At 42.0% G+C, this 24,096-nt stretch overlaps 4 protein-coding genes and 1 long non-coding RNA gene across 10 annotated transcripts in view, besides 2 other annotated features; 2 read left to right on the top strand and 3 right to left on the bottom strand.

Moving 5' to 3' along the window:
* Nucleotides 1-1,090: part of a mobile genetic element that runs on past the window's edge.
* eIF4EHP (eukaryotic translation initiation factor 4E homologous protein) overlaps nucleotides 1-14,984 on the top strand; it is a 45,884-nt gene extending 30,900 nt beyond the window's left edge. Inside the window, exons 3-4 of one of the 4 annotated variants that reach the window (NM_176552.3) lie at nucleotides 13,731-13,879; nucleotides 14,230-14,984. In NM_176552.3, the coding sequence (NP_788729.1) occupies nucleotides 13,731-13,879; nucleotides 14,230-14,254 (174 nt within the window). In that variant the 3' untranslated portion in view covers nucleotides 14,255-14,984. The other 3 variants (NM_001202346.2, NM_001202345.2, NM_001170239.3) reach the window with 3 other exon arrangements.
* Nucleotides 5,541-5,903: a mobile genetic element.
* Nucleotides 14,985-15,245: 261 nt separating the features above from the next.
* On the bottom strand, nucleotides 15,246-19,774 carry SMC1 (Structural maintenance of chromosomes 1). Its single transcript, NM_142954.4, has 11 exons — nucleotides 19,262-19,774; nucleotides 19,058-19,206; nucleotides 18,831-18,999; nucleotides 17,750-18,772; nucleotides 17,117-17,686; nucleotides 16,795-17,050; nucleotides 16,434-16,738; nucleotides 16,270-16,370; nucleotides 15,701-16,204; nucleotides 15,463-15,640; nucleotides 15,246-15,401 (listed from the first exon to the last, which is right to left on the bottom strand). The coding sequence occupies exons 1-11, from the start codon at nucleotides 19,658-19,660 to the stop codon at nucleotides 15,339-15,341; spliced, it is 3,717 nt and encodes a 1,238-aa protein (NP_651211.2). The 5' UTR covers nucleotides 19,661-19,774; the 3' UTR covers nucleotides 15,246-15,338.
* Nucleotides 19,775-20,750: 976 nt separating this feature from the next.
* On the top strand, nucleotides 20,751-22,981 carry Hsp68 (Heat shock protein 68). Its single transcript, NM_079750.4, has one exon. The coding sequence runs from the start codon at nucleotides 20,957-20,959 to the stop codon at nucleotides 22,862-22,864; it is 1,908 nt and encodes a 635-aa protein (NP_524474.1). The 5' UTR covers nucleotides 20,751-20,956; the 3' UTR covers nucleotides 22,865-22,981.
* Nucleotides 22,969-23,670, bottom strand: lncRNA:CR44097 (long non-coding RNA:CR44097). Of its 2 annotated transcripts, none has more exons than NR_074056.1 (2): nucleotides 23,607-23,670; nucleotides 22,969-23,462 (listed from the first exon to the last, which is right to left on the bottom strand). It is a non-coding gene; the product is annotated as a long non-coding RNA:CR44097 (long non-coding RNA). The 2 variants fall into 2 exon arrangements; NR_125240.1 differs by having other exon boundaries at nucleotides 23,616-23,670.
* CG6000 (uncharacterized protein) lies at nucleotides 22,969-23,670 on the bottom strand. 2 transcript variants are annotated; one of them, NM_001300566.1, is made up of 1 exon: nucleotides 22,969-23,670. In NM_001300566.1, the coding sequence occupies exon 1, from the start codon at nucleotides 23,564-23,566 to the stop codon at nucleotides 23,102-23,104; it is 465 nt and encodes a 154-aa protein (NP_001287495.1). In that variant the 5' UTR covers nucleotides 23,567-23,670; the 3' UTR covers nucleotides 22,969-23,101. The 2 variants fall into 2 exon arrangements, with proteins under 2 accessions (NP_001287495.1, NP_651210.3); NM_142953.2 differs by having other exon boundaries at nucleotides 23,027-23,670.
* Nucleotides 23,671-24,096: the final 426 nt, after the last annotated feature.

Genomic DNA, 24,096 nt, shown 5'->3' with positions numbered 1-24,096 from the left:
TGGCGCCATACATAATGATTGTTGAGTTCTTGTGTCTTTGGTCCAGTGTCTCGGCTGTTAATTGCCCCTTTTTTGTTTTTTACGATGCAATTACTAGCTTGTTAGGATTCAGTATTATTTGGAAGCCAAAGGAAAAGGTCACAATAATGGCAGAAGCGGCTGATTTCGTTAAAAATAAAATTAACAATGGAACATACTCAGTTGCCAATAAACATAAAGGAAAAAGTGTTATTTGGAGCATTTTATGTGACATTTTAAAGGAAGATGAAACTGTTCTGGACGGATGGCTGTTCTGCAGGCAATGCCAGAAAGTGCTCAAATTTTTACACAAAAACACCTCCAATTTATCCCGCCATAAATGTTGTCTAACATTAAGACGACCAACGGAATTAAAAATTGTTTCGGAAAACGACAAGAAAGTAGCTATTGAAAAATGCACCCAATGGGTTGTCCAAGATTGTCGGCCGTTTTCTGCAGTAACCGGAGCCGGATTTAAAAATTTGGTGAAGTTTTTCCTACAAATCGGCGCTATCTATGGGGAACAGGTAGACGTCGATGACTTACTACCTGATCCAACAACATTAAGTCCTTATATTTAATAGATACTTTTTAAGCCCACTATGTTTTTATTATTTAGATTGAGACATTAAAAAACGTAAAAATCAACAAATGCCGTCTTTAATTGCAATTACTTTATGTGTTTGAAATGGGAGGCACCCATTGAGTCCATCAAAGAGCAAAGACATGAGCACAAAAATTTTCTTGGGTATTCCCTTTTACCCTTCATTTCTTATACCCGTCACGCTTCCACCCATACAAATTTTAGGCGTACAAAAAATGACCAGAGAACTGCAGCCCGCATACAAAAAATGACCTGCGGCCGATCGTTGACTGTGCGTCCACTCACCCATACGGCTCTTGCGCAGCAGGCCTCGGGTGGTTTTTTTACTCGTAACAAAAACACAACGTCGGTAAAACACTCGAGTATTTTGTGTTGCCGCAAGTAGGGTGTCAAAAAAAACGGGGTGCCTAGAGTACCGAGTGTTTATCGGGTGGACGTAGAGTGCGAGTGGCGGGCTGCAGTTCTCTGGTACGAACGTATATCGTAAATGTGTATAGTTAGCCAGCCTGCTTATATAATACGTGCCGATGTCTGAATGGCAAACACACACAGTCGCCGCAACGCAAATAGCAACAGCTTGGGCTGAAATAAAAAAAAAAAAAGAGGAGAAATATGTTGTAAATACGTGCGTCTAACATGTGTACTCGACTCGAATACAGTCGGCCATATAGGGATGGGTTCCTCTTGCCCCATGGATCCCTAATAGGGGATGGCCCCAATTCGGGGCACAGATTGTTGGGTTGTTGTGTGTACACATCGTAAAACCGAAGTGAAACTGAAAAATTGCTTGTCAAACCATCAATGGAGGAGGAAATAAAACATATACTATATAGTCAAGTGACGAACTTGTTGAGCCCTTTCCTTTTCACTCGCCAACTTAAAAAGCATCTTTTTTTTTATGGCAAAACATAAAGTAATACATAATTTCAGAGATTTATATCAATATCCCTTCTTATTAAATGCATTCTTAGAATAGTATAATATTTGTCAAGCATCAATTACCTAGATATTTCTCTCTGTGCAATTCCACGTCTTAGTTCTATGCAGTTAAGCACATTGTCCCAAGGTAATTGAGCCGTAGCTGCTGTTGAATTTCCCACTGCATTTCCACCTTGCCAGTTTGCCAGCGAAATAATTGGCCTTTGTGTTTAGAACGGGTCACAGTGGCTTACTGTTGTAAGTAAACGCCCCTTTAGCCATTGTAAAGGATGTGTGGGCGGTGCTTGCGATGGCCAAACAAAAGGACAATGAACTGCGTCCAATACCCCGCAAAACCACCGACATCCTGGCATTTGGGCAAAGTTTAATGCTAATCAGTTAGTCGATCATTTTGGCATACATTTGAGGTAGGGAATTTATGGTTTGGCTTTAAACAAAGAAATAAACTGAGGTAGTGAAAGATTAAAGTTAAATATAATTAACTTAGCTCCACACAAACTCGTCGGAATACACAAAAAGCCAGTTTATTTGTGGCACCACTTGAATTTCCTTATTTACGATCTTGCCCCAACATTGATTACGTCAGTTTGGTTTTTATGGTTTTTTTCTTTTTCTTTTTTGCTGCTTTTGTTTTGTGGCTGTTGGCTGTGCCAAGCAATCAGCTTGAGAATTTCCGTCTCATCCAAGTGTCTAATGAAAGTTTTTCGCCAAAACTTATTCCGATTAACATTCCCCACGTTTCGCTGTGTTTTCGCCTTTGGATTCATTTCGTTGATATGGATTTGGTTACCACTCAATTTTTCCACTTTTTTTCACTTTACTAGAAAACTTACACTTTTCACACCATTTTGCATTTGGAAAAAAATGTTTTTGAAATCGGAAAGAACTAATTCAAATTGGTTATTTCTTTTCAGAACCATAAAAATGTATGATCTTTAAATGTGCAATTCATATATTAAACTAAGGAAGGCAACCTTGAAAATGAATTTTGTACAAAAAAATTTGAATAATTTAAACTATGTTTGATAAGGTTTCGCTGAATATTGAGTTGAGACCAAAGTTTTTCTCTTAGAACTAACAAAAAGAAGAACAACTGTGGACAAACTGGCGAAGGGGGGGTGGCGCCACCCCACAGTGAAACGTGCTAAATTTGGAAATGGAAATTAAGTTAGCGCCAAAAGCAAGGCGGGGCACTCAGCCGCAGGCGAAGGCGAAACTTGGAGCCGGCGCCTCCAATATGGCGTCAGGTGGTGGCCATCGAGGAGGTGCTTCCAGCAGGGGTCTCAGCCCAGTGGGTGTTTGGCCTGGGGGTCGTGGGTGGTGGGTGGTTCGGTGTTCGTTCAGGGCTGAACATAAATTAAACTCCACTTGACAACAAGGAGCTTCGCAGTTGCTGTGCCGCTGCTGTTGCTTTTCCAGCTCCTGTGGTTGCTGTGGTGTTTTTGTTGTGCATGCTCATTTGGCTGCCACCACCCTGTTGTTGTTGTTGTTGTTGTTGTTGTTGTTGTTTATTGTCGCACGCTAAACAAACAAACACTTGACTACACGCACGTACACCCACCCACTGGCCATCACCCGAAGAGCCCACATCTCCCGCCATTTTGGGGAATGTGCTAATGCGCACAAAAAGCAAATTTACATTTAGTGCTGCATATTTAAGGGGGCTCCTCGGTCGTCCTTTGTATCGCATCGTATCGTATCGTATCGTTGCCCGAATAAAAACTACAAAATTCTTGAAATCGATTTATGCCATCTGCATTAATCAGTTTATTTTTGGTGACCAATATAGCATCCATTCGATTTAGATTTGTTGAGCTGCAAAGTTTGTTGCACCAACTTTCAGGCATTCCAATTTAAAATAATAAACTCAGGACGAAATTTAGAGAGCGAGAGAGAGAGTTGCAAACAAAAGTTGGCTCCAGATTGCAATTAAATTTAACTCGCTTAAATTTAGCACACCCACGCACTTGGACTAAATCCAAAGAGCTGAAATACATCCCCCGGATTATATATGTATGTATATTCAGAAATATGTGTATATACAAAAAGCACAGCGTAGGATAGCAGCTTAAATCAGATCGCATAAGTTGGCAGCTTTTAATGAAGGAGCAGCGCGATGCGGGGCCAGAGGAGCCGAGTGGTGGAGGAGCTGGGATGAGCTGGGCTCAAGCTTATCGGGAGGCGCCTCCGTCGGCGTCCGCCGCTTCATCAGGCGGCACTCAAAATCCTCAACTTTAGCAGCAGAGTTAAGTCGCTGCCAGCTTAATCCCAAGTGCCTTCGTCCTTCTGCTCCCGCTGCCCATGTCCCTCCATCAGTCCTTTCGACAACTCCGACTGCTGCGCTCCCTGTGCGTTTGTCGTTCTGCTCGAGTTGATGAAACGAGCGAGTCCCAGGGCCTAAGTCCATGTATTTATGTGTGCCCTAGGTTTCGTGGAGCCATGAAACTTTTCAGTCCGTGCACAGAGAGAATGGAAAATGTATTTAGCAGTTTGTATTGCGTAATGGTGAGCCTATTAAGGCTTACGAACTTAGATAAGTTCGCTTGAGGCAGGTTCTTCTTACCCATTGTGAGCTCTATAACTTATTACCCAAAAAAAAAAAAAGGGTGAAATATTCCACGAATATTAGCTACCTCTGCGTTTTATACTCCTTTAAATAATGAGACCCTTTTTTTTTTGACTGTGTGAATTCCATTTAGCATAGAATTTGTCCCATCCGAGAGGCAATGAAATCAAGATGGCAGGGAGGGAATTCCAGCCCACGCGGGTTGTCTATTTTTAAAGGAGCAACTGTGGGGATGGGAAACTGGTTGGGATGGAACGGATTGGTATGGGATGCGATATTGTGTGTTTGGCTTGTGGATGGCTTTGAGAATGTCGCTTGTCCCTCCGACCTCGAGTCATAAATTGGGCACAGTGGCAGCATAACAATAAGTCACAAACACACGCCACTGCTTCTTGCTCCTTTTCCTTCTTCATTTCATGCATAAATTTAGTAGAGCGCCGGAGGGGCAAACGCTTGACTTGGCAACGTTCTGGGTGCCCAGACACCACGTCCAGTCTCAGATCATCCAGACTGCTGCTTGCTGTTTGTGTGAACTGTTTCCGAACTGGGAAAGTTGGCATGTTGGCTTGGCTGGCAACGGGCGACGTCGTCATTTGTGCAAACATAAGACCATTGTAAACAAACATGGTCAAACGCTTAATGCCAACACACAAACACTCCTCCAAAACACACGAAGGACCCGAGCATAAGCTGTAAGTTAAACCGTTAAAATTGGTTTACACATCCATGGCGAAGGTATGAGAATCCAACCCACAATATAGGGGGGAAGCAAATTGCAAAAGGTGTTTGGGGGTGTGTGTGCCGAGTGGAGTGGAGTGGAGTGGAGTGTGCCACTGACAGCAGCAACCATTGTTGTCAGATAGTTTTTATCCACGCTGTCGTTGCTCTGGCTATCATCTTATCTCTGTGTATTGCTGCCCCGTCCTGTTCTGTTTGGTTCGTCTGCCACTTTGCCAACAAACAAGGAGTTGGCCAAGTACTCGAGCACCGCCCAAGTACAGTGGTAATCCGAGCTGGAGACACACACACAAGTAATTGGGGCGGAAGGCAAGTGAAATGGATATTCAAAAGCGCATATTATGAAATCAAATAAAGATTGTGATACATATGCATAAATGTATATGATACATAAAATTACGTATACGCACGGTATGGCAGTATGACAGAGGAGGAAATTTGCCTCTTTGAAATAGAATACTTTCGATCAGATGTGTATTCAAGAATAGGACAGCACTTGGAATGATCCAAAGTATCTACTATTACAATGTTTCACTTCGCCATATCTCTTACCTTAAACCTAGCCAGTATCTACTTTATGTGACCTCCAATGGCGAGCTGTACTCTTGGTACATGTTTGTACTGCTCGGCTGGGAGATCCAACCAGCCATCCGACCATTCTGCTTACTCCTTCGCTGTACACCCCAACAGCCTAGCAAGGAAGCTAGGAACTGCAGCTGTGGTCAATGCTGACCCTCGGACTAGAGTCAAAAGAAGACTCAAGCGACACCACCCTCATGACCTCCCTAACCTGGTTTTGACCTAGAAAGTCTTAGTTTTAAAATTCATTAGAATAATCAAATAAATAATAATTACTATGTTATATCAACTATTATAATTCTCCCTATCTTTTTTAGGATTAAAAATCTGTTAGTCTTAAGTAACCAAGACACATTGTAAAATAAAATAATTTAAGCAGATCAAATTAAGTTGCCGCATGGGTAACAGTGCGTTGATCAAATAATAAAAAACATCATCGTAAATGGAAAAAAAAAAAAAAAAAAAAAAAAAACTCCTTCGCTGTCACTTAACCACACGCGCCTATAAGCAGGCAATACATTTTAACGGCAATGGAGACCGAGAATTCAGCAGAATGTGCAGGAGGCAGGAAGGATGAGCATGTGGCAGAGAAGGTGGGTTGCTCATCACTTATGGCCATTATGTGATTGTCGCTGCATGGCAGGCGCAAAGAAATGTATGTAAATCCATCCACATTCTCTCTGCAATTCCGAAATGTGTACTGATGACGACAATCTGGATGATGATGATGATGTTGATGATGATGATGAGGACAACGTACCTGCTGCCTGCACCAATTTGCATATGCGAGCGACAGAGCGCATCTGCAACCCACACACATTATTTGTATGCAGCCATAAGCGATGCTAAATGTATTCCAAATGTTAAAATACCAGGAAGAGCGTGTTTTGGGAATTATATATATATAGTTATATAGTCTTAAAGACCAGCTTCCAAAATTAGCAATTAAAGCTATATGTGCAATAGCCAGTGCTGTTTCTGTTGCTACTCTCGCTGCGCAACCTTGTAGCCACCACCCACATCACCACCTATTCCCATTGTTGACTGTCGGACGTAATTTGCAATGGGGGCTGTGAGAGTCCTTGATGGTTCAATTTGCAGCCGGGCATCCATTCTCGCAGCTGAAATCAATGTGTGGCCGTGTGGTTGTGTGGGTGTGTCCTGCCACGCCCCTGATTGAGTTACATGCTGCATTACCCATGCAACCGCCCTAGCCTAGCCGGTTGGCTCCTCCTCTCCGAGGAGAGGGATTTGCGTAAGCGAACCACATAAATAGTGATGGAATCCCAGTGCCGTCACCTGCAGTTCATAGTCAACTGTCCCCCAGTCAGCCCACACACACACACACAACCCACACCGCCCACCTGAAATGAAAGGTCGGAGACGGGCGGAGACCACAAAATCCCCAGCATGCGCCGAGTCCGGAGGTGAGCGGCACATTGGGCCATGGGTTACAGCACGTGTCCTGTGCCGGCAGCTTTGCCAACATCTCGCTCGCCCAGGCAATTTGCTGGTGCGGTTTGTCCTAATGCTCCGCTCGCTGCTCTCGTGCCCTCCGTCCATTCCATTGACTGTCTCGTTTCGCTGATGGATGACCATCAAAATTCCCACCATTATCGCCCGCTCAGCCTTTTGTGCACCCTTTTGTTTCGGGCTGCTCGATTGCCAGCCTGAAGTTGACCGATTAACTTGCCACGGCGACACAAAAGTGCCCTGTGCCCTTTGCCAGCTTTTCATTTCGCTCTTGTTTGCAATTCCATAAACTAAATTTTAGTTAAAATTAGAAGCAGGGTGGGGGATAAAGGGATTCTCATGGGATTTTACCACCTAACCTTTGCCTGAGCAATATTTCATTGGAGCTGGTGGTGTTCCGGAATTGGTTTGCATTTACCTATTAAAGTTAATAACTGAAATGAATTAATCAAGAACTAGTGCAATGCTGTTTCCATGTAATATACGTATATTTAATCAAAACGTTTTCTAACTTCGCAAACAGTTGCCTGACTTAGCTCTTTCCGACTCCGTTCAGCCGGCCTTCACTCAACCAAAATCATACATTTTAAATTTTGTCCAGCGCCGCCGAGCTGTTTCCCAAAGGAGCTGGCTGGGCAGAAAGGCAAACAGTTTCGCACGGACTCCGCTGCGCTTCAATCTCCAATCGCCGGAGATGTCTCCCTGGGAGACGAACTAATTTGCATACATTTTGAACGCGTTGTTGTGCTTCCTTTGTTTTCGAAAAGGGAGGAAACGGGGGGCAATCGCGGAATTGGGGGATTGGCTTATTGGGTTGGTAGATGGGTCGATGGGTAGGTTGGTAGGAGCTGTCCCTCAATTAAACTGTCATGTCAAAGTCAGTCGCGTCAGTGGTGGCGGCATTGAGGAATAACGATGGCCATCGGGGTTATCGGGAAATCTATGGGATCTGGATGATGAGGCTGTATAGTGTAGGTTCCAACTTTTCCCGTCTTGTCTGACGCTGCGTTAGCTTTTACAGCCCAGTCGGGCCCGGCACGTCACTCGGATTTTAAGTGCCAGCTTCGAGTATAACCCAACCCAACCCAACCCAACCCCCTTCTGTTTGGCTCTGGATCAATTCAATTTGCTGCTGGTGGCCCTTTCTATTTCAGGCCTAGTCGCCAAATGGCAGCAGCTCAGTTGCCGTTGCCTTTTGACATTTCGAATTGATTCCCAGCGATTTATGTATATCATTTCCACCCACACATCGTATCCACACCCACATCCTTACGAGCATATTATACGTGGCTGTGAGTGTGGTTTTGGACCATGTAAATAGCAGCAAATTATCCTGATTTTGTGGTATTTATTTCGTTTGCATATTGTTGCCTTTGGGCAGATAAATATTTATAATTGGGTAAATCTCTAGCCCAGATAAATGCAAAAAGTCGATTATTGAAATACAAGTACTTATGGTACTGTAATTATTATAAATAAATATATATATATCAGCTTTTCACTTAATCTAAAATGCTAGATTTATGCATTCCTTTGTTTTGACTATCTGCTGATTTTAAACATTTACACTCAGTTGATTTTAAATGCAAGTCGCTTTCTTTGCAAGGACCATTAAACCAGGAAATTTCTCTAATGAGCCTTCAGCAATAAAAGCAAACATAAACGAAAACTAATTAGGAATGGAAAATATGTGTTTTTGGGCTAACCACGTGCTCAAACTTTAACCTACCACTGGCAGCAGTTATGAATGAGAGGTTCTAGGTCACCAAATAATTGAATATTTAACCCAGTTATTATGTGTCAAGGTCGTGTTAAATAGTGGTTTAATCCAACGGAAATCACCTGTTCCCGATTGCCATGCAATATTGTTAAATGAATTTTAATGCCATTCTATTTTTGACTGACTTTCCATTCTCTTCACAATGAGAGATCAATTGAATGGCGAACTCGTGGGAGGGCAACTATTTTTAAACATTTGTGTGGGTCAAGAAAAAATGCTGTGACGCAAATTACTTCATTTCCACACTGCAAGAAAAGACTTAGGTATTCAAGTATACTAATGAATATTTTTCGTTAGTTACTGGATTTTAGAGCAATTATAATAAGGATTTAAATAGCTTAACTAAGAGTTTTTAGAAAGGAAAACCTTTTTATAATGCTCCGATTTTTTTCTCTGTGTGGGATGTGGCTTAATGACTGGTCAGTGGGTGTCAGGATATCGCGAATCTAGCTGATGTCATCAGCCAGACGACAAGGACCAGTGGCTTCTGTTTCTCTGACGTTCTCGCCTTGCTTGCCTAACGCCAAATTAAATAAATAGAAAATGTTTTTTTTTTTTATATATTTTGTTGTTCGCCATCGCTCTAATGAAATTCTACCACGCGCCGCACTTCAAGTAGGCGATGAATGAATGTGTGTCCTGGTCTGTCCTGGTGGGTGTGAGCTCCACGTCTGTAGACTGGGTGGGTATTTGTGAGCAGCTGGTCATAATGAGCCACTTGAGTGGCGCACACGCATGGAAAAAGCATTCGAGGCTAAAGTCGTTCTCTGGTCGGTCGGTCTGTCGTTATGTGGTTCGGTTGGTTCCAGCACCATCATCTGGCCTTCGACCAGAGACAATGCCAAGGAGCGCGGTCGGAGTGGATGTGGCGGCAAGGCCAGTAGGATTCTGTAGGGCGAAGGTTGGGTGGCATGAGCTCAACTTCCTGTTGCTGAACCTTTGCCCACATGCACATGGGAAATATACATGCTAGGTTTCGCGTTAGTTGCGATCTGGATAACTGCGAAAATCCTATTCCACTAAACCGCTGAATTTACTACGAATTCTAGACAGAATGACATGCTGCTTTCTTGGTAGCACGTTTTTGAGAGATGCATTTTCTTCGAGTGTACTGCACCGAATACTGTCCCACGGGTACGGAAATTCCATATCCGCTTTTCGTTTATCGCATTGCCATTGCCAGGACGTGTTCGCAACGCTTTCCAATTGGAAAACGCGTAGAGAGAGTATAACAATTTGCCGCATCTACTACAGTTTTGATAATCATTTAACACTTTTCCGTGCATTTCTCGCTTTTAGATAAAAACCGAACACAGCCGGCCAATGCATACAAATGAGCGAAGGAGCGATGGAGTCACGTAGCCACCAGGACGCACCTCATCCCTCGTGGAGCGGCTTCAGAGCGGTGGCTCTAATTAAGACAGGCCTGGTCTGGTCTGGGCCAAAATTAATGGATGCCACGAGCGGCGGAGGAGCATTTTCGGTGTTCACACAAATTAAATTCCATCAAGTTTATTTGCTGTAAATGAGGCAGTGGCACAAAAGGAGTGCAAGTGCTGGGCCTAATTTAATTTGCCCGACCCTTAACCCTTTGTGTGCCCCCGACACGTTTTGCCATGTAACAACCATTTGCCACTTAGAAGCGAAACAATAGGCCTATAGACAACTACACTTGGACACCCAGAGATGCTAAATCAGATCGTTCGGTTTATATTCGTTAAATTTTCCATGTAAATAGTCATTATAATTATTATTGTGGTCTACGCTGAATTGTGACGTGAGCAAATTCAGCGGTTATCCCAGGAAAACCGAAAGTTGTAAACATAAATCTAATATTTATTACGAAACTTCATATGTGTGCTTCTTGCAAATGCTATGATTGCAAAATTAAAAACGAAATACAAAGCAAAGAGACGAAAGAGCAGAGGGCAAATCTATTAATTAGTAATTATTATAATGTGATGTTATATATATAAATCAATCTTTAACAAGAAACCTAAAGCAAGTAAAGCAGAAAAATAAAAAAAATATACAAAACTGTTAACCAACGTAACAAATTTCACTAAGTAGATTTTTCGAATTAAATTTAAATTATAATAATAAAAAATTATAGCAAGAAAAGCGGATAAAAAACAAAACAAATTTGCTGTAAACACGATATAATAAAACTGCGTTTTTCTACTAAAAATGAATATGTAAAATGATTTTTCAAACTTAGATTACCTACCCCATATTCCTAATTATATAAAAACCAATTATATATATATATAAATTACGAATTCTATGTAAATGTTGTGCGTATATAAAGCAAAGCGTAGAATCCCACATTCAAAATCTTTCAGTTATTTATTATGTGTGTGCTATATCTTCTCTATGTATACATAAAAAGAGCGCTTGGCTTCGACTAGCTAACATTTTGGGCCTTAAACCAACCTACTCAAGCCGGGGCCTTGGTGTTCTTCTTATTACCCAGCATTCTTCAGATCGATATATCTATATACCCCTGGGGAGGGGAGCAACCCACACACTAATCGTTATTCTATATCTACGTGAATGTGTTCGTTTCTAAACTTGTAAAAAAGCACGCACCCCTCTCCGCTCAGACACGAAATGTTTGTAAAATATTGAATGAGAGAAAACGATGGAAAATACGAAATTAACCTATAATATTAATACGATTTTCGAGAGTAAAGGAAGAAAACATTTTAGTTTTTCTACTTGAATCGCATTTCTTCCACTTTTCACCAATCAAATTAAATTTACATGAAAAAACGATACGAAGAATTGAATTTTGAGTCTCTTCAATCCTCAAGCTCAAAACCCTAACAAAATTAAAACAAACTTAAAAATAATGAAGTTTCTAGGTTCTATTATTTAGTTGTCTTGTTATTTATATGTTTAGCTTTAGTTCTTGTCTAATTTATTTATAAGTTTTGGCTCCGCAATAAATACAGACAATTATATATATTTTTCTATAATTTGTTTCATTTTATCATTTTATTGATTGTGAACGAAAAAGGAAAAAAATAAACTTAGAAAAAGATAACAAATAAATTGCTAAATTTAAGCGCAAAAGTTCAATTAATAAAAATTAGAATTTTAATATTAACATAATTTGGACTATTTATATATACATACGCATATATATACAACTCTATATATGAATAATTAGTAACAAATCAAATCAATTTCCATAACAACCGCCAGACAAAAAAAAAAAACAAAAAAAATATATATATATTCTTAGTGACGAGTGCAACAAAAATCACTCGTGCAATTGTACTTTAAAATTGAATAAAATTCAAAAAAGAAAAAAATTAACAGTGGAGGTGGAAAAGGAACGAATGGAATGGAATAGAGCGTTACGTGCAACTCTGTTTTGCGTAGGGTTGCCAACGCCAACATGCAGGCAGCCTTCAGAAGAGGTCAGCAATAGTCGAAACACAAGCAGACGCACTCACACACATGGCTTGAGATGAGAAGAGCGAAAGGGACAGATAGAAAGCAGTGGCTTCAGCGCGATGTTGAATTGATAGATTGATGATTATTTTTGGTGAATGTGTCGTGCATTGGGAGCAGCAATTGCAACAATAATTCCAGGCATATCGAAGCATTTTTACTCAGCACTCAGACGACAGCAATCAGCGAAATCGGCAACCAAAACTGATGGCAATAACAAGCAAAAGAAAACCAATTCGGGATCAGAGAGCGAAGACAAACAGGATGATGGAGAAACCACACACAGAGACACAAACATACACACACACAAACACCATAACAATAAAGGACGAACGCAAACAAGTAAATACTTAACGGGATTCACATATGTATATTCAAGAAGCAATAATGAAAGTATATTTCCAAGTATGATAAAACAACCAAGAAAGTCGAGAACTAACATGATTAAATATTTATACATATATTTTAATTATAGTTACAAATTAGCATATATATAAATTATACATACATACAAACATATATACCGAAGATAGTCCAAATAATTTAGCAAAGAATGAAACCAAACGAAGTAAAGTTTAATATTTACAAAATATTAAAAATATCAATGTGCAATTTAACAAGCGTTTAAAACACCACACTGACACAGCCACACAAAAGTAATGCTACACCTATATATACACACATATGTAAACCGATTATAAACATTATATATGCGTATATATAAACAAAGTCGATACGAACTAACGATCCATTTAAGAACAAGAGAGAAGGCGAGCGACGAACTTTAGTGGCGAAAAACAAATTAGTTTTGTGTGCGCACACGAACACCACAGTAAACCCTACTTAAAAGGAAATCAAAATTCAACTAACAAAACCACACGAAACCAAACCGCGCTAAATGCTACAAAAAGCGGTTCAAGTCAAGTTTTTGAGCAAATACTCATAATTGTTAAAAATGTTTAAATAATATAATAACAAAAGCAAAAAAAAAACACAAAAAATTAATTAAAAACCAACAAAAATCCGTAACAAAAACAAATTGCATATTATCATATATTTTCTCTCTTCTTAGACAATTTAGTTAATTATGAAAAGTAATGAAAAAAAACCACATTATACTTAAGTGTTAGTCTTATACATAGAGAAATGTATGATTAATAAATGCAGAAAAAGAAAATCATGGAACAGCAGCCGATGAAAGTAATATGTGAAGAGCACAGTAACAGCAAAACAAAAAAAGTGAAAACAAATTTAAAATAAAAACCAGCAAAGAAACAAAATCGAAATGAGAAAAACAAAAGTTAAATTAAGAAATTAGATTTGCCTTTGTGTTAATATCAAGTGTGTTTCTTATTACCATTATTATTATAATTTTTTCATTTCCAATTGGTCAGACGTGTGAAATGATTTCCTTACATATTGATTGAGAAATAAAAAGTATTAAACAAAAAAAAAAGCTATAAATGGTGTTTTTACTTACTCAATCCTCCCTCGGCATGGCATGGTTTCCTCGGATCATTAAATATAACTCAAAGTAACTGTTTCTAACTTACATATTTCCTTTCCCCCTGCAGGAGGATAGCTTATCAGTATGGCACCGGACTGCCACTGATATGACCAGTACAACACGTATCCGTGATACGTTACGCAGGATATTAAATATACCTCTAACAACGGCATTGGAGTATAAGATACACTGTGATAGCCTTAAATATGTTTCAATGTAAGTAAGCGGAAAGTAATATTTTAACTGCCAACTAGACAAGCTTGTAGCTATTAGAGAATATTTGCATAACTATCGTTAACTAATCTGGTAATTCGAATACCACCTGTACCATACGCAGGCCGAGACGTCAAAATCATAAGCTGGGAAACCTTTTTTATCGAAATCGATACGGCTTTAATTCAAGATACGGAAAATCATGATACAAAAACCCAACTCGATTATCAAGATATTAGTGAAGTGAATTAACTTTTAATTAATGATTTGGGATGGGAAACCAGCAGTGGCCATGCTCATAAGATCTTCGAACTAAATATCCAATATTCTTCTTCTTCCTTTTTTTTTTGCAGTAATAAAGGCCCATTGAAAAGCTGAAATTCAGTGAATAACTATAAACAAAAGAAAAACAAAAACAATAATTACACAAACAGATAATATAAGTCGGTAGTGAAAGCAGCAACAGCCACAACAGTTCATCGACAGCACAGGACAAGAGTTACACCAACAGCAAGCACAATGAACCATCCTGGACACAATAGAAGAACATCATACCCAACGGAATCAAAACACCAACCATGAATGCCGCATCGAGAACGAGGACAACCCGAAGATCAAATCCACAGAAAGGCAAATTAATATTTAAGCGCTAATGAGACAAATCTTTGTATTTACAAGTGTGTGTATATATGAAACGCCATAAACATTTTAGTTCGTATGTATAAAGTATAAATTAGGCATTCCCTATTAAAGAAAATCAGAGTCCCACTAATTGCACAGAAATCGAAGCCTGAAGCCTCTCGAATCTGGCTTAATCGATACTATTTTATTTTTTTTTTTTTTAGTTTACCAAACCTTATCTCAATCTCCCACAGGCGTGCCCTTGTATCGTAGCCTTATCGATTATCGCCATAGCCGGCAGGCAGCCAACACACAAAAGATAATAATGAATCAATGAAACTGACACACTAACTAGCCGATGCAATATTTATCTGTTTGCAATGATTATTTTAAATTAATGATACAAACCGAAACTGAATAATCAAATTGTTTGTTTTTGTTCTTGATGAAATACAAAAAGTTTTTTACGTGAAGAAAAAAAAAAGAGAAAAACTAAAAATTGAAACTAAAAGCAAAAACCCAGTTGTTTTACATATACCAAAAGCATCCATCCATCAAACCATAATTTCACACATCCAAACACATTTAACTTTCTCCGGTACAGTACAACCAACGCAAGCCTAAATAAAGGAAACTATTAAAGTTGCAGAACATATTTTCAAAACATCTAAGTGGTTCCTATCTTTCTTTGAAGTAAGTATAATTTTCGAATTACTAGAGTGTGTAATGGAATAGTTTGAAAAATTGTACGTCTACACATTTACTGGCTTTATTAATTGGAAATCCCGAGATTTACTTTAAAGTTACATCTAATACTTAATATACATCCGACATATGAACTTTACGTGTCCTCGAACGTTGTCAAGTCCATTATGTAAACATTTGATACGAGACAGTCGCCTTCCTGGAAGTCAAGAGTAAACCAAAATTAGGCTTGCCTAAACTTACACCAGTTGAGTACGTACCCCAGGCGTAATGCCCACAAGAGCATCAGCATGACCATAGAACTCTTCCTTCAGGGAAATGACGATGGTTTGCAGGTTGGTTGTGTGATCCCTTATATACGAAGCGACTTTGCCAATATTCGTGTTGTCCAAGGCGGCATCAATCTCGTCAAGGACAAAGAACGGCGCTGGATGAAAGCTGCATAAAAATATATTAATATTTACTCTCAAAATGTGGAAAAATATTATATCTGCATACCTGTGGGTCGAGAAGAGCAGAGCCAAGGCTGCTATTGTTTTTTCGCCACCACTCAAGTTGTTCATGGGTTGGAAACGTTTGCCTGGCGCCACACAATTATAGTTAATACCATCCAGATATGGTTCCTCAGGATTGTCGGGACCGATATAAGCCTGGGCTGCCTCGTTGCGAGCCAATTTCTTGTAGATGCCGTCAATGGCGTCCGATATGTGCTGGCAACACGCAACGAATCGCGAGGAGCGTTCGTTCTTAACCCGTTCAAATGCCGCCTTGGCCCTCTTTGCTTTCTTGCGCGCATTCTCAAACTCCTCATTGGTGGATTGCACTTTTTCCGTTACAGCATCGAGTTTCTGCAGTGCTTTCATGTTGGGTGTCTGTATGCGCTCCAAGACGTCCAGCTTGCTTTGCAGGTCCTTTTGAAGCATTTCGTGGGTCTTTTTGAAAGCGGAGTCATCCTTCAGCTTGGTATACTCTCGTGGTAGAGATGAATAATCCACTTCAATACTGAAAATGAATCAATAACGTACTTTAGTTCAGTTGTTTTTGATGCTGTGATTAAATAAACTTACATATTTTCCATCGCTGCAGAGGTGGATGGGACATCCGGATCGCTTTGTCGCACTGCGTCGTCCAGCGAGCCGCGCAACAGTGGTACCACGATGCAATCGGTCTACAGAGTGAATAATACATTATAAGACAGAGTAATAGTTATCATATAATTACTTTAACTTACTTTTGCTTGCAACAGTATGTTCTGACGTTCGTTTTTCTTGGCCTCGATCTTAGACTCTACCGCAGATAAATGACTGCCCACGTTATGGATCTCCTTGGCCAAATTTGCCACATCCTTGCGAGCTTTAGATATGTCCTCTTCCATGTCATCCACGGCTTGCTTCTTGGCCTGCTTGTCCTGCTTGAATTTTTCCATTTTCTCCTTATCCTCGTCGATTTCCTTTAAATAGCGTGCCTCAGCCAATTTGAGTCCCTCTAGGGCATCTTCCTCATCCTGCACGCTGCGCTCCCAGCGCTCAACGTTTTCTGTGAAGGCAGGCATTTGTTTGGCATTTTAAAAGCATAGTATTTTGTATACTTACTTTTAGTGTCTTTCTGTTTCTCGAAGTCCAGCTGCGAGTTTATGGAATCAATCTGCTGCTCGAACTCAGCCCGTTTACGCGCTCGCTCTTGCTGCATGACGAGCTCACGCTCCTCGTATTGTCGTATGTTCTTCACGCCCAAGCGACGGCAGAAAGAGGCATATACTTTGTCCTCCACATTGTTCATGTTTTCTTTGATTTCCTGGATGTGCTCCTCGCGGTTTTGCATACGACGCTCGATCTCAAGGATCTTGGGCTGCAAAATTGGGATAGACAAGATTATAAATTAGGTTTAATTTTGTAACTTGAAAGGGAAACTCACTCCAAATTCGTCCAACTGCGATTGGACTTGCTGCAACTGATTGTCATACTGACTAATTGACTTCTTGGAGGACTCCAAATCGACCATACTATATTTAAGCCTGTTTTCAAGACCCTTGATCTGCGACTCCACAGTGGCGAGCTCACTCTGCTTACGTGACTTTTTCACCAGCTCCTTGAGCTCTTCTTGAAGGCGCTCCTTCTGCATTTTCAGCTGAGCCATGTGCTTCTCGTCCCATCGCTTAGCTTTGCGAGCCAGATCGTGACTACCGCCAGATATGAGACCCGATTTCTGGTAGAATGTTCCGTCCAGGGCCAGAGCATCGAAACGTGATCGGTCTATCTCGTAAGCCACTTTCATGGCGTCCTCGGGAGTCTCGCAAACGAGAGCATTGCCTGTGGCGAAGAGCACAGCCCGTTCGATCTCTTGAGGCTCAAACTTTAGTACATCGAAAACCAATCGCACGTTCCGCGGGTCGCTGATGTTACGAAGTCGTTCCTTCAGAGGCTTAACTTGCAGATAGTCCAAGGGCAAGAAGGTTTCCACTTCCAGCATTTGCTCCTTCAAGATCTATAGAACATATAAAATCGTCAATGCTTACATGTAAATCCCAGTTGATCAACTGAAACCCACCTGAATACAGTGTCTAGCCGTCTTTTCGGTGTCCACAATAATGGCTTCCATGAACTTGCCCAAAACTTTGGTGACGGCCACATTGTAGCGTTTATGCGTCGGCTGACACATGTTAATCATACGGTCGTACACTCCGGGAACCTGTTTTTTGAAGAGCTCCACCACCTCCTGCTTCTTTTTCCTACGAGCATCCTCGTGCTTGTCGCTCTTGGCATCGCCCAGTTGATCGCGTACGTCCTCCAATTCGCGTTGCTTTTCGGCTATCTTCTCCTTGGATGTGCCAACATCTCGCCGGAGCTCGTCCTTGATCCGGTTCTGTTCCTCCAAGGCAGCCTGTGATGATTTGATGTGATCCATCAGTTTGTCTCGACGCTTTACAGCTTCCTCGCGCTGTAATGTGAGCTTCTTGAAGGACTCCTCTACGGAGGCGCGACGATTTGTCTCCCCATCAAGCGTGTCCTGTTCGGATTTTTGCTCCCGGTTTACTGAGTCCAGCTCTGAACGGTACTGCGTAGCTGTGGCTTCCGCCTCCTGCTTCAGGCGATCGTACTCTTGCACAAGGCCCTCTTCCATGTTAACGCTTTTGCCGCGGCGCTGCGACTCGTTCTCGATCTCGTCCTCGAAACGTTTTTTCAGGGCCTCCACATCAGCCAGCTGCTTCTCCAGTTTCCGTATGTCCGACTGATGGGCATTGTCCGCCTCCCTGGCTGTTTCCAGAGTCTTCTGTAGGGAAATGAGCTTCTTCTTGCAGTGGGTAACTTTCTCTTTGGCCTTGATGTAAAGGGGCCTGCGTTTGTTCATCTGGGTTTCAAACTCTCTGATTTCCTGATCGATTTTGGCCAGGTCTCGGGTGATTTTTCCGGCGTCTTTCTTCTTTTCGCGCAGGATTTCATCGGCAGCTTCTTTTCGCTGTTCGACTGCTTTAACTTCCTGTTGCCTCACTTCCAAATCGCTCGTAAACTTCCGGATGTCCCTCTCCACGTGGAATAGCCTAAATAATTGATACTCCACTTGTTTTTCATTCTATTAGAATAAAAAGATGTAGCTAATTGGATAGAGTTGGCAGAATAAAGAGTCATACGTATTCATTTTGCAGGCGAGTGTAGCGATCAGCTTCCATCTTCTCGTGCTTGGCTTCTTTTCTTTCCGCCGCGATGCCCTTCTTCTTTTGGTAAGTAAACTGGGTCTCCTCCTCGGCAACAATCATTTCTTGTTTAAGTCGATTATAGTCGTCCTTAAGCAGGCCAGAACTGGAAAAGTGAACACGGGTCAAAAAATCCGGATTTTAGGTAAAAAATTAAAATTTACCCGCTAATTTCCTCAAATAGAGCAGTGCGTTCCTTGGGTGTCTTCATGGCTATGTTCTCAACAGCTCCCTGGAATACTAAAAAGTTCTTGGCCTTAACATTGATGCCAATTTTCTCCAGCTTGTTCAAGTACGTGCTGCTCGATACGCTCTAAATGGGGGATATGATTAATTGGCTAATAAGAGGATTGGTTGTCAATACGAACCTCTCCATTGATACGATATTCCGAGGAGCCGCCGATAACCGCCCTCTGGAAGTCCATGTGGCGCTCCTCGTTCAGCACAAATTTGGCGGTCACGTAGCAACTGCGGGAAACGGGCTTGCCAATGGAGGAGCCATGGATGAGGTCGTTCAGGCGCTTTACTCGCAAACTGCTGGTCTTCTCGCCCATCACGAAACTGATGGCATCCATGAAGTTTGACTTGCCTGATCCGTTGGGCCCAATAACAGCGTTGAATTGCTTCAGAGGACCCACAACTATGTGACCGCGGTAGGACTTGAAGTTCTCCATTTCGATGTACTCCAGGAAGGCCGTCTCGTCGTCCGGCTTGCGGACGGGCGCCGTCGCCACCCTTTGGGCCACATCGTCGTCCTCTTCGGTCATTCACACGCTCGATTGCAACAAATATCCAAGAAAAATAACAATATGAGCGCGAAATAATTTTTTTTCTCTTATGACAGTATGACCGTATCCGGCTAACGCCATCAATATCAGACGCTAGAGATGGCAAGGCGTAGAAAACAAACTATCGATGGGATACATCAGCGATAGTACAATTTTCATTTCAAATTAACCACTATCGATTACTATCGGTCGTCTTTGTTTACAAAATACAATTTGTAAACAAAAACATTTTAAAACTAATGAATAATTTATAATCTTGGGCTTATGCGAACCGAAGGCATTTTCGGTTTAAAACAATCATCACTGTAGATTTTCCAATGGCTTGTTCTTCATTTCAGGATCTTTTCATAATACCCTTCAAAAGGTCATGGAAATCAGAACTATATATATATTAATATGTACAATTATCTATACATTTTCATATGTATATTCATAATGCAAGCTGAGATTTTTTTCATTTGCTCTTGCATCTTAAAATTCCCTATTTATAAACACATTAAAGATTGTATCGATCTACGAAGTATTCTATATACATCCTATCTATGTACATCCTATATATGTATCTATATATTTATGTATCCTGGATATAGAGCAGTACGATTCTTTAAATTTTTGGAAATAATTAATTGGAATAATTAAGTTTTGAAAAGTGTGTTCAACTTTTAAGGTAATTGTATGTCATATTCTGCAGAGGAAATATTCCAATCAGAAGAAAAATACACACATATGTATTGCACATATAATAAAAGAGATATAAACCAAAAACAGAATCTAAAAATATGAATGGCTTAACGTATCAATCCGCAAATCAGCCAAAAATAGCTTGCATACGAATTTAGTTTAATGACCACTTGGAATGATGACCTATGTCAATAAAAAAAATATATTTCTCGAAATTTCCTGAACTTTCAGTCCTTTCAACTGACAATTTCCCCTGCGAAGTGCACACTAGTTGACTCGCTCGCACACACACGAACTGACTGGAATGTTCTGACCCTTTCTCGCAGGGAAATCTCGAATTTTCCCCTCCCGGCGACTGAGTATAAATACGGGCGCAAATTTCCCAGACGCTACATTTGAAATCAAACAGCCAAAGTGAAAACACTTCAGCAAACGAAAAATAAAAAGCAGTTCAGAGTGACAGTTGAAAACTGAAACGTCTTTACCAAGTGAAAAAATAGAAAAGCAAAACGCAAAGAAGCATACAAATTATTGAAAACTATCCACAAGAAAACGCACCCAAGTTCAAACTAAAAAGCAACAGAAATAGCCAAGATGCCAGCCATTGGAATCGATTTGGGCACCACATACTCCTGCGTGGGAGTCTTCCAGTACGGAAAAGTGGAGATCATTGCCAACGACCAGGGTAACCGTACCACACCATCGTACGTGGCCTTCACCGACTCGGAACGCCTTATTGGAGATGCCGCCAAGAACCAGGTGGCCATGAACCCCAAGAACTCTGTGTTCGATGCCAAACGCCTGATTGGGCGTCGTTTCGACGATTCCAAGATCCAGGAGGACATTAAGCACTGGCCGTTCAAAGTGATCAACGACAACGGCAAACCAAAGATAAGCGTGGAGTTCAAGGGCGCGAATAAGTGCTTCTCTCCCGAGGAGATTAGCTCGATGGTACTCACCAAAATGAAGGAGACTGCAGAAGCCTACCTGGGCACTACAGTGAAGGACGCTGTCATCACAGTGCCGGCCTACTTCAACGACTCCCAGCGCCAGGCAACAAAGGATGCTGGTGCCATCGCTGGCATCAATGTGCTCCGCATCATCAACGAGCCAACAGCGGCGGCTCTGGCCTACGGCCTGGACAAGAATCTGAAGGGAGAGCGCAATGTGCTGATTTTCGATTTGGGCGGTGGTACTTTTGACGTCTCCATCTTGACCATTGACGAGGGATCCCTGTTTGAGGTGCGCTCGACTGCGGGAGACACACATCTGGGTGGCGAGGACTTCGACAACCGATTGGTTAACCACTTTGCCGAGGAGTTTAAGCGCAAGTACAAAAAGGATCTGCGCTCCAACCCACGCGCACTGCGTCGTCTTCGCACGGCAGCCGAGCGCGCAAAGCGCACCCTTTCCTCCAGCACGGAGGCTTCTTTGGAGATTGACGCCCTGTACGAGGGACACGACTTCTACTCGAAGGTGAGCCGCGCCAGATTCGAGGAACTTTGCGGTGACCTCTTCCGCAACACACTGGAGCCAGTTGAGAAGGCACTCAAGGACGCTAAAATGGACAAGAGCCAGATCCATGACATAGTCCTGGTTGGAGGCTCCACTCGTATTCCCAAGGTTCAGAACCTGCTGCAGAACTTCTTCGGCGGAAAGACCCTGAACTTGTCAATCAATCCGGACGAGGCGGTGGCCTACGGAGCAGCCATCCAGGCAGCCATTCTGTCGGGCGACAAGAGCAGCGAGATCAAGGATGTCCTACTGGTCGATGTTGCCCCACTCTCGTTGGGCATAGAAACCGCCGGCGGGGTGATGACCAAGCTGATTGAGCGCAACAGCCGCATTCCATGCAAGCAGTCCAAGACCTTCACCACCTATGCCGACAACCAGCCGGCGGTGACCATTCAAGTGTTTGAGGGCGAGAGGGCTCTGACCAAGGACAACAATGTATTGGGCACATTCGATCTCACTGGCGTTCCACCCGCACCCCGTGGAGTGCCCAAGATCGACGTTACTTTCGATTTGGACGCAAACGGTATCCTGAATGTGACCGCCAAGGAGCAGGGCACTGGCAACGCCAAGAACATTACCATCAAGAACGACAAGGGTCGTCTGTCGCAGGCGGACATCGACCGCATGCTCAGTGAGGCGGAGAAGTACGCCGAGGAGGACGAGCGCCATCGCCAGCGGATCGCCGCCCGCAATCAACTGGAGACCTATTTGTTTGGTGTAAAGGAGGCGGCCGAGAATGGTGGCGATCGCATCAGTGCAGCCGACAAGAGCAGTATTGTGGAGCGTTGCAGCGAGGCGATGAAGTGGTTGGACAGCAACACCACCGCCGAGAAGGAGGAGTACGAGTACAAACTGAAGGAACTGGAACAGTTCTGCAGCCCCATCATGACCAAGATGCACAAGGGAGGTGGAGATGGCCAGCAGGCTCCAAACTTTGGACAGCAAGCTGGCGGTTATAAGGGTCCCACCGTCGAGGAGGTGGACTAATTCAAACGAAGTCCCCCTATATTGATCTCATAACCAAAAATACTCAAATATCTAAAAATATAGTTCCAATATGCTATTAAATAGTATTAATAAATATTATATATAACTTGCCAAAGCACATAAAATGTGTTTATTTTTAAAAATGAGTAATCGGGTTGTTTGGGCGAAATGGAATTATTGTTGCAAAATAATGGATTAACCAGATGGATAATGTCATTATTCGCATAGCAATGTTATTTACTTGGGCAGGCCCTCTCGTTCGGCCCAATCCAGCCAAGATCCCTGGTAGTTCTTTACATTCTTGAATCCCAATGCGGCGGCAGCTTCTGCAGCCTTAAGGCTTCTTTTGCCAATCTTGCAGTGGAATATAATCTCCGTTTCTGGCTTCGGTTTTTCCCGGCCATATTTGGATTTAAAAAGCTGCTCACTGGCCGCCAATTCCTGACTAACCACGCCCAGAGGGATGTTGATGCTGGCGGGGATTTGTCCGGTTTCCTTCAGCTCTTCCGGCTCCCGGACATCGATGAGCAGTTTCTGTGGTTCGCTGGGTAGTTTCTTGACCACGTCGTAGTCCACGATTCCAATTTGAGGAGCCTGGCTGTAAAAACGTTGGAGGAGATTGCTCTGAGTATTCCTGGCAGTGCTGAACGGGATCTGGGATCTAGCGACCCTCAAGGCCATCATACAGTGTCGCATCATCATTTTAATGTGCTTTATAAACAATTATATTCAGAATAAATACCAATATTACGTAAAATCACAGAGAACAACAAATGAATGCCGGCTGTCAGCTGTTTAACACAGTTCACCTCGTTTGTACAATGAGGTGAATTTAACTGAACGTTCATTTATCGAGTTGGCGCGAATTTTTAAAATTAAACCGAAAAAAAATTATTTGATAAGAATATGGCGTGATATGCCAAAATAAAAGTTCCTTATGTTTTTTTTTCACAACGAATAGCTTTAAAGAGTGGCAATTCCACGACTTATACTTTTATTTAAACATTTACAGCACTGTTGGCGCCATATTCGAAGTTCCCTTAGTGATTGCCCTTAAGCCGATGCTCGATTTGCAATCAAATCGGTTGCCATGGCGAATAATTAACACTCACGGACTTCGTGGAGTGTGTGTGTCAAGGCCAGGAACCAAATCACCCGTCACCGCCTGATAAGTTCAACGAACAAGATTCCCGGCGTCCGGGCTTGATTGAATTAATTAAACGGAATGGATT

Source organism: Drosophila melanogaster, chromosome 3R (genome assembly GCF_000001215.4).
Source record: "Drosophila melanogaster chromosome 3R".
NCBI lineage: Eukaryota > Metazoa > Arthropoda > Insecta > Diptera > Drosophilidae > Drosophila > Drosophila melanogaster.
The sequence above is the reverse complement of the archived record's forward strand: the minus strand, read 5'-3'. Positions and strand labels throughout refer to the sequence as shown.